Consider the following 11,169-nt stretch of genomic DNA (forward strand, 5'->3'; position numbering starts at 1 on the left):
TTTTCTTTAAATTTGTATTTTAAATTATGCAACGTTTAATTTTTTAGGATTTTAATTGTGTGTTTTTATTTTTTAGAATTTTAAGTTGTAATTTTTTTTATATGTTGTGTGTTTTTTAATGAAGTGTGTTTGTTTTAATTGAATTGGGTTAGAAATAAAAATAAAAAATGAAATTGAATGGATAGTAATTTAAGGAACAGTTAAGAAACGGATAAGGAACAGAGGGTTGCAGGTTCCGTTCCTTAGTTAAGGAATGGAGTAAAAAAGTACAGTGAGGCCCGCAAATAGTAGTTTAAGGAACGGTTAAGAACGGTATAGCAACAGCGTTGTGGATGGCCTAACAAGCTGTACAACTTTATCCCAAAATATAATTTCTTAATGCCAAATTTAGATATCTTAATAGGTGACCTAGTTGTGAAAAAGTTGGTCTTCTCAGATTTAGACTAGCTGACTAGGGTTTGATTCCTTAGAGCATCCGCAATGGTGGATTTCCCAGCGGACGTCTGACTGGAGTGTCGGGTGTCCGCGCGGGACGTCTGCCATTAAACGTGAGAGGGGCGGATGCGACGTCCGCTGCGGACACCGCATATCCGCGGCCTTCCGGCGACCGCCATTACGGGTAAGACAGTAGTAATATGTTCAAAATAATCCTTCACTGTTGACGGGTGTTTTAGAAAAAAAATCTCTAACCATATTTAATCAAAGTTATTTTTAAATATCGCATAAATACAAGTGACAAAGTAGTACATATGCTAAATATAAAATTCTCTCCATTTTTTACCCTCAATTCACAGCCACCAACAATATTAATTAAAAAGATGCGTCATGTATTCAATTTGAAAATCTGCAGAACAGACTGTATGTGAAATGAGTCATTTTCATAAGTTGTGCAACTATAATATCCAGACTTAGGTAAAAATTTGTAGGAGTATCTTTTTATTTACTATAAAGACAAGACTAATGGGCTACATCACTAAAAAAAATAACTACAAAGTTGACTTCTTATTAAATCTAATAGGAGTAGCTTGTTATTAAATTTCATTTATTTATTAAACGAAAAGCAGCTATTCATTCAATTTATTTCGCCAATAACATTTTTCTAAACAGAATAAGGAATGTTCTATTTAATCAAACGTAAAACACTACTGCAAGTTATGACATTAAAGAATAACATTGATTTAGCAAAGAAAGTGCAGAAAATCCAACATGTCACGAAAACTAAAAACCGTACGTAAAAACTTGCATTTTCACATTTTTTTTCCAGATAGTGGAATTCACAATGTCGTTTTCAAATTTCCACAAAGAGTCGATAAAACAATGAAGTTGTAGGTAGGGTTATTTATTATTAAGTAAATGTAATGTAAGTAACTAAGTTTATATTAATCATTCATTCTTTTTTATTAGTGGGATCCATTAAAGTTAATTTTTTCGTAAACAAAAGGTAGCGATAGATCACACTCATGCTTATATGCATTTCACCCAAAAAAGAATCAATATTTAGTTCTTTGCCATCTTAATTATTGTCAATACAATTTGATCCAACAGCAAATTGAATTATGAGCAACAAAATCCTATCCACATATTAACCACAATCCAAACGAAAGATAAAAACATTCTTATGTCCCACCATAACAAAAATGATTAATCATTATCATCAAATTAACATAAACACTTGAATTCCCTTCCCCATTTTACGAATCATTATAGGTTACCTGATTTTAGACCTATATTTCATGATCCTTGGGAGATCCGACCCAACATCATGTCCGGACCGGGTGCCTGTGCTTCTTCCCCTCCGTGTACACCCATACCCGGATAAGAACCCGGAACAACGGGCACGTTCCTCGGCGGACCGTAATAAACCGGCTGACCAGAATTATCAGTGACGAAGCGGGCGGGCATTTCATACGGCCTCACACCCGCTCCATACACGTGATTCATACCCGGATACCCCATGGGTACTTGACCCGATGGAACCGGGTATGACTGCAGAAACTGTGCCCGGATCGGAACCTGTGGAACGGAGGCGTTCGCCGCCTGGACGTGACTGCCGGGCATGTAATACACCGCGGACATGGGCTGCACCTGCGGGTTCGGGTAGTGCCAAACGGGTCCATCTGGATACCCGGTTGGTTGAGAGGCCATTTTATCGTGCACCATTTCACTCTCCTTTATATGCTCTGCAGCCTGGACCGGGTTAACGGGTCGGGTTTTCACGGGCGGAAGATCCGGAATCATTTGTAAGCTGGGTGGGGCCAGGGATGAGGATGTGGAGCAGAATGGCGAGGAGACGACTGGGGCGGGTGAGCCCGGATCCGACATCGAAACGTTGTCGTTTGGGAGGTTTTTGTTCCTGATTTTTGTGCTGCCCTCTTTCAACGCATCGTCGGAATTATCCAACCCGAATAAGTAATCCGGCACTTCGGAGACGATCGAGGAGACCTCGGACCGGCCGCGTTCGAGAACCGAACCGGCGGTCGGTCCGCCGTTGAGAACGTCGACGAACCAGCTCTCGCGCTTGGCGGAGCCGTCGAGGAGCGAGTTGATGCTGGAGGCTCTGGAGTCGTTGAGGTTGTCGTCGATCGGGAATAGGAAGAGGCGGAGGCGAGCCGATTTCTGGCTCTGGTTCTGGCTGAGGCGATCGTACTCCTCCATCATGTTCTCGACGTCCTCGTCGGCGGTGACGGTTATCAGCGCGTCGAGGTCCTCGTTGGGGAGCTGGTACTTTATGCTTATGTTGGTTGTACCTATCGAAAACCGTTGCAATTGGATATGCCGACATCAAAATCAAAATCAAAACTGAAATACTACAATTCTTCATCGCAGGCAGTTCAATTTAAATAATGAATTTTCGTGGAGTCAAATTAGTTTACCGGAAAGCTTGGAGAGCTTGGAGAGGAGAGCGGCGAAGGTGGTGTGGCGGTGGATGGCCACGATGCGAGTGTCGCCGCCGAAGTAGCGGAGCTGGTTGTCGTGGGGGCGGGGGAGGATTTTGCCGCCGAAACTGCACATGAAGCGGACGCGAGGCTGCGGGGCGTCATCGTGGAGGTTGTGGTGGTCGGAGCGTGGAGTGGAGGCGAGGGAATCGGCAGGGTTGGAGTCGAGATCGGCCATGAATCGGAAATGGTGAATTTAGAGAGAGAGGCAGTATTAGCGTAGGAAGAAATGGGAAGAATGTGTGGGTTGTGTTGTGTGAGTGGTGGGGGGAATATTAAAGCGAACGTAGCTGTCACAAAACCACCATTTTTATTTCTGACTGCATATTTTTGTCATGGACGGTGTAAACTACTTCGTCAGCCCCACCCACTCTCATACGCAAATTCATTATACGGATTATAAAACTGTTATGGTAAATGACATTGAAAGTATAATAAAATATTAGCAATAGAAAAATGAATCTCAGCTTATTACAGAAATAAAATTTACTTCAAATAAATTATGAAAATGATTTTGTTTTTTTTCTGATTATTTGTCATTTTTGCATCTATAAAAATGTTACTATAACATGCTAGTAGTGCACAGGTTCGCAAAAACCGCATACGAAAAAAATAGTTTTATTTGTACTAATGTGCAACTAGTCATATACTAACGAGAGAAAGAAAAAAATAGTGAAAAAAAATTAAATAAATTGAAATAAGACTACGAAAATGAAAAATTAAACTTATTTTGGTAGACGGAAAAGAGTATTTTATCATAAGTAGTACTCATAAATTTGATCCATAGCAAATAGAGTTAACATCTTTTAGTTCCGTGAAAGGAAAAAATATCATTTAAGTTTGTTTATATTTTTCGCGCATGAATCCTAGAAGCCGCAAGTAAGCTAGCTAAAACCCATCGTCATCGACCGATTTCCGTATCTAATTTTAGCAATGTTGAATTAATACGATGCTTCAACATTTGTGACGTAAGTTTTCAAACATTAAAGGAAAACTAGTGTCTGCAACCATTGTTTTACGGGCTAAAGGTTAAAAGGAGTCACCCCTTCGATATTCTTTACATCCTACATTCCGTCCAAAATTTTAATCCTACATTGACTATCATGCTATATCACGTCAACCCTAAAAAACGGTTGCAGGGGAAATATGAAAACAAAAGGACTTAAAATAATATTATTAATTTAAGAGAAATTTGAGTCCTACAAAGTGCAAATTCTATTTTCTAAAAAGTAAATTAGAAGTCCAGTCTATATAATAAAAGAAACATAAATAATTTTCATAATTTTATTCATTAAACTTATATTGACCACATGGAACGCTCGAAACCAGACCATTCGTAGTGAATTGAGTCGTGCGACACTATTCATAGATCTCATTTCTTTCTTTATTTAACTCTATATTCGAACTTGAACCACTTGTAGAGAATGGATTGTCTTCTCTCATAAGGATATTTTACACTTTCTGCTTTAATTTTGCATTTTATCACTAATATAATAAATGCAAAAAATAGAGGATCCAAAAATAATATTTGTGATGTCAAACACAATGAACAAGCTCGTTGTCAAAATCAGAAGATAGAAGCAGTGCGGTGAACCGATGACTATCGATACCTACCATTGACTGAGAGATTGTTTTGATCACCTATGTCTTGGTGTAACTGCGTGGATCACACGTTCGGGATGTTCAGCTATGGACAATGATATATACTATAAGTAAGACATTGATATGATGTTCATGCTTGAAATTATTAGAAATGCATCTTATATTTTTACGTTTTAATATTTGCTCTTCAGATGTCAGATGTAATCATGTAACGATCATGCTTGGAGATTGATACCGATTTTCAAAAAAGATGAGGAAAAAGTAATTAAACAGTCATATTTTGTACATTCAAAATTGAAAATAACTTGCTATAGAACTACTACAACAAAAAAGATGTACAGCATAACTACAAAAACTCCAAAAAATTAATGTAATAAATATTTGATGAAAATTAGACATGCATTAAAAATGTAATAATTAAATAGCACTACAAATTTAAAGTAAGTCCGATTTAAAATAAATAAAAACTTTTGTCGACTTGATTGACTGAAAAAATGTATTATTTTTTTTATTTGACTTGCGCTTTTGACTAACCCGGTCGAAATTCTACTCCTATTCCTATAGAGAAGACGAAATAGGCTGTGATTTTATTTTTAGAATGGAAAGAGAAAAGAACCGAGATGCGGTTATTGTCAATTCTAATATTTCATCCTGTCTTATAAAAAAATTGTTTTAGCATTTTGGGTTATTTCCAAAATTAGGTCAAATCTAAATATTGTAATTTTTTAATCAATTACACACCACTACTAATATGGATCTCATAATCCACTAACCCTACTCTCACTATCTTTTTCTTTCTCTCTCTTACTTGCCAATTACACATTAAAACTCATATCATTTACATTTTTTTCTATTTTTAGAGTAATATGTGGTTGCATTCAAAAAATAAAGAGGCTCTATCACTTGACGCGCTGAAAAGACTCAAAGTCTTAGCCAACGGTGACTATTCAACAAGTGAGGTAAGTGCATCGATCGACTTGAAACACGAGTGCCAACTATGCCAACCATGCCTCGCTCCTAGCACTCAGAATCGTCAGGAACTAAAACAGCAAAGAGAAAAGCGAAGGGGAAAAGGGGCTGACAACTCTGAGTACTTAACCGTCTCTAGTTGGACCCACCTCGACTCTAGATAGGGTTGCTTTCAGTATGTTCTGCCTCAGCAAAACTCTCAGCTTCAACATTTGAAGACAATGGTAGAGAAAATATATTTGTGATGTCCGAAATAGCTTTGGATGTGCCCAACAACATGATTAATAAACTTCGCTATGATATAAAGTCGAGGAAACTCAATAGGATGTAGTTTCTATTTTAGGAATTTAAAATTTTAATTTCTAGAATTTTTTTTTTTTAGGACTAATAATTTTTCACTAGTTGTGTTTTTTGTGATTTTTGTGAATTAATTTACTTTATTTATATTGTTGTGTGTTTTAACTTTATAAAATAATTGATAGACAATAAACATTGAAATTCAATGAGAGAGGTATGAGTATATGTATGAGTTGTGATATGACTTTAAATTGAGGAAAATGATTATATGACAATGACTAGAGGTATAACGAGAGATATCACTGCTGATTATGAATGATTTTAGACCTATCTGAATAATAATATTAATTATTAATTTGTAATAGTCTTATGAACCTAAATTGTTACTCATTGTTTACTTAAATGATTGGAATAAAATATTTGTGTGGTTGCCAATCGAAGAAATTATGCACCAATGACAACTTAGCCTTCTTTTCTAATGTGAAATGATCATGTCAGCGTAGACCGAGCAAGAACTCTTTTTCTAAATATATGTAAATATTGAATAAATCCTCACATTTATTTCGATCTAAAAATAAGACGAGTGGTTTCTTTTTTCTATTTATTAGCTAATATTTGATTCAAATATACACTTCCATTTTAAACAACTTACAAAACAAAATTACATTTATACCTTAATTATGAGAATTATGTCTTAATACCTGACTGAAATAGATCGTTCAGTCTAAAATATCCAAAATACCTTACAAATTTATTGGTATGGCAAAAATAAAATATAAAACGAATTCATGAATTCACATACATTATAGGAATTCAAAATTCAAAGAACTCAGAATGAATCAATTAGTGGTCCAGATGAATAATAATTCAATATTAAACTCAAGTACCTTGCAAAACTTCTGTGATTATTTTTTCTTTATGTCACCTTCACCAACTATTTGGTCTCTATTAAAAAAAGGTGTACAAACTACAATTGGGAAAATATCACGTCTTTTTTATGTTTTTTTTAATTCGGCAATTTTTTTAGTCATCCATCTTATAAAAATAGACTATTTTTAATATTATAATCCATCTTATAAAAAAATACTTTTACTTTTTTAATTTTTTCGCTAATAAAATATGCCTCATTTAATATTTTAACAAATTTTCTGCCTAAATCTCTTATGTATATTATTATTTATATATTAAAATTCATATTATTTCAAAATATTGTACGAATTATTTTTATGAAATAGATGGAATAGAATTTATTTCAAACTACTAGTATTAGTAGTATATGATGGCGTTGGAAGAGAAGTCAAATATTTATGTCGCATCGATAGAGTATAAAAAAAAAGAAATGGTGGAGAGCGTTAGCAGGTTTTGAAGGGAGGAGGTGGGCCATGAGATCGGGGAAGGAGAGGCGGTGGGCGCAGCGACGGTGTGAGTGGTGGGATTAAAGCAATTAGTGGGGCCAACTTAAACTCTTATTTTTGCATTCTCTTACGTGTCATGGGATTCCAAATTATCTCTACCTTTTACCAAAGTTTTATTTTATATATGTAGTTGTTTTTAGCTTTAAAAATATCATTGCTAATATATGTGCGCAGTCAATTTAGGATTTGGGGTCATGCAAAATTTTGCTTATCAATCTTTTGATATCTCCATCTCTCTGCCATCGATCAAGAAATTGTTTGAATAACGATAATTGTCTGAATGACAAACTCAATTATCTAAAATCAAAAAACGACCAAAGAATAAACTACTCACGGATTGCTTAGAATCAAAATCGAAATTTACAACTTTTATTTCTTCTTTGCATCCCCTCTCCAACTGATAAAGTGATGATTTTCGTCATTGATGGATGAACTTGTTCTTCTTACTTATCGACAGTGGCGGAGCCAGAAATTTCATCATGGAGAGTTTAAAATTAAACTTAAAAAAAATTAAATTATAAGGTTCAAAATGTAAAAGTTAAATGCAATCACATCATAGCATTTGTCTTCTATTCTTCATCTTCTGAAATCGTTGCATAATAGTTTCATTGATAACTTTAACAAACACATCCTTTTCCATGTAAGGAACTAGGCAATCATTCAATAGTTGGTCTCCCATGCTATTACGTAGAGAAGTCTTGATGATCTTTATTGCTGAAAAAGACTCTTTCTATTGATGCAGTGGCAACTGGTAAGATCAATGATAACTTAACTAATAAATAAATCATTGGAAAAACTTCACGTTTCCTTGTAGAAACCATATTTTGAGCAAGACTGTTGATTCCTGATATTTGTGAAAACTTTTCATCTATGCGCACCTCGAAAATAAAGTTCTCAAGTTGACTTTCAAGCTAAGACAAAGCAACTTCAGAAAATTCAGAAGGATAATACCGTGCAAGACGAAGCAGCTTCTCCAAATCAAATGCAGAAAATGAATCCCTAGGATCAAAACATGACATGCATAAAACTAAGTCTGTGTTGACTTCATCAAATCGTTATTCAATTCTTGAGCTTGCAAGTCAATAACAGAACAAAAGAGCTAAACTCGATAATAGTGGAGATTCTTCATCGTCTCAGCTCTACATCTTCCTTTTTTTCGAGCTATCTTCTTTCTCCCCATTTGAATTTTATGTGTACCGATTTAGAGCTTGAATATGATTATTTAAGCCTCAATTTACATAAATATTGCAGCCAAACAAAGAAACAACATATGTATAAAAATCAATTGAATTATATTTGAGTTTTGAAATATACCTAGTTCTAGATAACCAAGATTACACGGCAGAAGGAGTAGAACGGAGAAGGAGAGCGCTAAATTAAGAGGAAACGATTATATAAATTTTGCTGAAACCTATCTTTAATATTATATATATTATAAATTATAATTAATGTGAAATTACGAAAATACCCCTGGGGTTTTTTAAGAATTAGTGGGGGAACCATGGGCGCCCCTGGCCCCACCCTCCCTCCGCCCCTGGTTATTGGTGATGGTGGGAGGCAAACAACGGTGTTGGTGGAAGCCGGCGAAGACAATTATAGAAAGAGAGAGACAGTGGGGTATAGGAATTTCAAAAAAAAGAAATCAAAGAGACAAGAAAAAGAAGAATGATATTGTATGTATCTCAACATACAACGTCGTTTTAGTGGTTGAACATTTATTACTCGAGTATTTTGCTTCATAAAACATAAACTACTCTCATAAACGATGACATATAGTATGAACTATGAAGTTACCCTCAAAAACCATATACTACTAATAATTAATTGGAAAGTCATGAAAATTATGATCTATGATTATGATGTTGGTCATTTCAATTATTATGGCAAATCATCCTATATTTTGAACTTATTATGTTATAAATCGATGAATATCAATCAAATCAATATCATCTTTCTGATCAATTGAATATATTAGCATTAAAAAAAATGAAAATTGAAATGAATAAAATAGTAGTTCAAATTAGAGGAACTTCAGAGATGTTTTTAAAAAATGATGTCAAAATTGATTGATTCGGAATTGATTTTTTGAGAGTATCTCGAAAGGAAAAATTACTCTCTAATTTAGAGTTTTTGAAAGGAAAAAACGTGATTTAAAAAATAATTTCCGTTGCCGGGACTGAACCCGGGTCTCTCGGGCGAGAGCCGAGTATCATGACCAACTAGACTACAACGGATACTTGATACCATCCTTTTGTATAGTCATTATAGAGAATGCTCTGAAAAAAGATACTCATGTTAGCAGAAGCTCTTTGAAGTTACCAGGATCATCTTTTTTTGTGCTTGTTCATACAGTTTTTAATTGACCATAATTTGAGCCATGGATATTTACTCTTTTGTTGTTATATAAGCAAATCATATAACAATCCAATGAATTTGTTGTTTGTATTTAAAAGGACATTTGTAAATAGTATAGTTCAAAGTTAAAAGTAATCAAAATTTGGTTTTCATTTACACCAACTCTCACAATTTGCTTATTTTCCATGTTTTGTGCTTATCTTCATCTTTCTCTCTCAACACAAATGTCTATGGGAAGCTTCCGATTGTGAAGAAATTTTATAAGGCTGCAGTGGAAAGTTCCAAAACAGTGACATTTGATCTTGTTGTTGCTACCACATGTATTCATGTAGATAATGAACATGTAAAACTGAAAATGGAAAGATTGAGCTCATTTTGAAGTATACTATTTCAACCCCGAATATATGGTTATCAATGTAGATTGCAACAGTTAAGCAATAAAGAGCTGATATTTGAGAATAAAGACGACACCTTCAACTTTTTCCAAGATTCTTATATAAGAACACCGGTGAACTCCAAGTAGTCTCTTGATAAGTCTCCATTTAATTTCTACCCAATAACTCAAGAATCAGTATGAATCAATTTTTAATACTTTTCTTGTGTTCAAAGTGCTTGAAAATTCCATTGTCTTCGCCTAACGACATGAGTTTCATCATTTTAGGCACGGAGCAGGACGCGCTGGCCAATGTGTTTTGTATTTTTTCTTGGTGGTATGTGTATGGCCGTACGGGTGTTGTTCTCGACTGGTTGTGGCTTATCAACAACGGATCATTTTGTCGTTTGATCTTAATTAACAGCTATCTTCGTTCATTTATACTGGAAATCAAGTGATTTTAGTTGTTCTTTTTTCATGGAAAAACATGTATCATTTTCGTTTGAAAGTAACAACCAATTTTATATGCAATGTCAAGATAGGAATCTAGTTTTCATGAATTCATTATAAACTATGGTAGTTGTAAAAAATCATGGATTAAATATGCCCGGTCAATGGATTTTGACCAAATAATAAATGTGACGAAACATTTAATTTGTGAAATTAAACGACATATCGTCGATCTACATTTTACGTAGATAAATGTAGTATATTCACTTTCTCAAATCCGATTTCCGGTGAGTGAGAAATAGTGGATTAAAGTTGGGCATAATTAGCTTTTAATTAAAGCTTGGAGTTGGAGCTTAGGGAATAATTAAATAGTGTTAATTATCCCACATTGGAGGATTAACACATCTTTTAATGTGTATAAATTAAGTGACTTTATGTTACTTAATAATTATAGTGGACCAAGATGGGTGAAAGAGCCCACACGCGCGCACACGCGCGCGCCGCCGTTGCCGCCCGCCCGAGCCCGTGCCTGTGCCCGTGCCCGTGCTCGCGGGCCTCAGGCCCGATCCCGATCCCGATCTCGATCTCGGACTTGGACTTGGACTTGGATCTTGGATCTTGGAGTCACGGCTGCCACGTGAGAAATCTACACGCTCCACACACGGATGGCACACTCCTGCCACACGCTCGTAACCGTCGGCGGTTACGGATCTGCCATGATGAGCCTTCATGGCTTGGTTGACCCTGCATGTGCCTTCGCTATAAATAGGCT

The 11,169-nt window shown here is 35.4% G+C and overlaps 1 protein-coding gene and 1 non-coding gene across 2 annotated transcripts; both read right to left on the reverse strand.

The window, feature by feature from the left end:
* Positions 1–1,469: 1,469 nt before the first annotated feature.
* Positions 1,470–3,213, reverse strand: LOC121806334. Its single transcript, XM_042206331.1, has 2 exons — positions 2,874–3,213; positions 1,470–2,747 (listed from the first exon to the last, which is right to left on the reverse strand). The coding sequence occupies exons 1-2, from the start codon at positions 3,112–3,114 to the stop codon at positions 1,732–1,734; spliced, it is 1,257 nt and encodes a 418-aa protein (XP_042062265.1). The 5' UTR covers positions 3,115–3,213; the 3' UTR covers positions 1,470–1,731.
* Positions 3,214–9,381: 6,168 nt separating this feature from the next.
* TRNAE-CUC lies at positions 9,382–9,453 on the reverse strand. The gene has a single exon. It is a non-coding gene; the product is annotated as a tRNA-Glu (tRNA).
* Between the last annotated feature and the right edge of the window lie 1,716 nt (positions 9,454–11,169).

The sequence above is a fragment of the Salvia splendens genome, chromosome 6 (genome assembly GCF_004379255.2).
Source record: "Salvia splendens isolate huo1 chromosome 6, SspV2, whole genome shotgun sequence".
Classification (NCBI taxonomy): Eukaryota; Viridiplantae; Streptophyta; class Magnoliopsida; order Lamiales; family Lamiaceae; genus Salvia; species Salvia splendens.

What these genes read in the sequence shown, in the direction of transcription:
- LOC121806334 (XM_042206331.1), bottom strand. Translation starts at nt 3,114, where the DNA reads ATGGCCGATCTCGACTCCAACCCTGCCGATTCCCTCGCCTCCACTCCA. An exon ending in CAAGCTCTCCAAGCTTTCCG is followed by an intron (nt 2,748 to 2,873) that starts GTAAACTAATTT and finishes GGTTTTCGATAG; the next exon opens with GTACAACCAACATAAGCATA.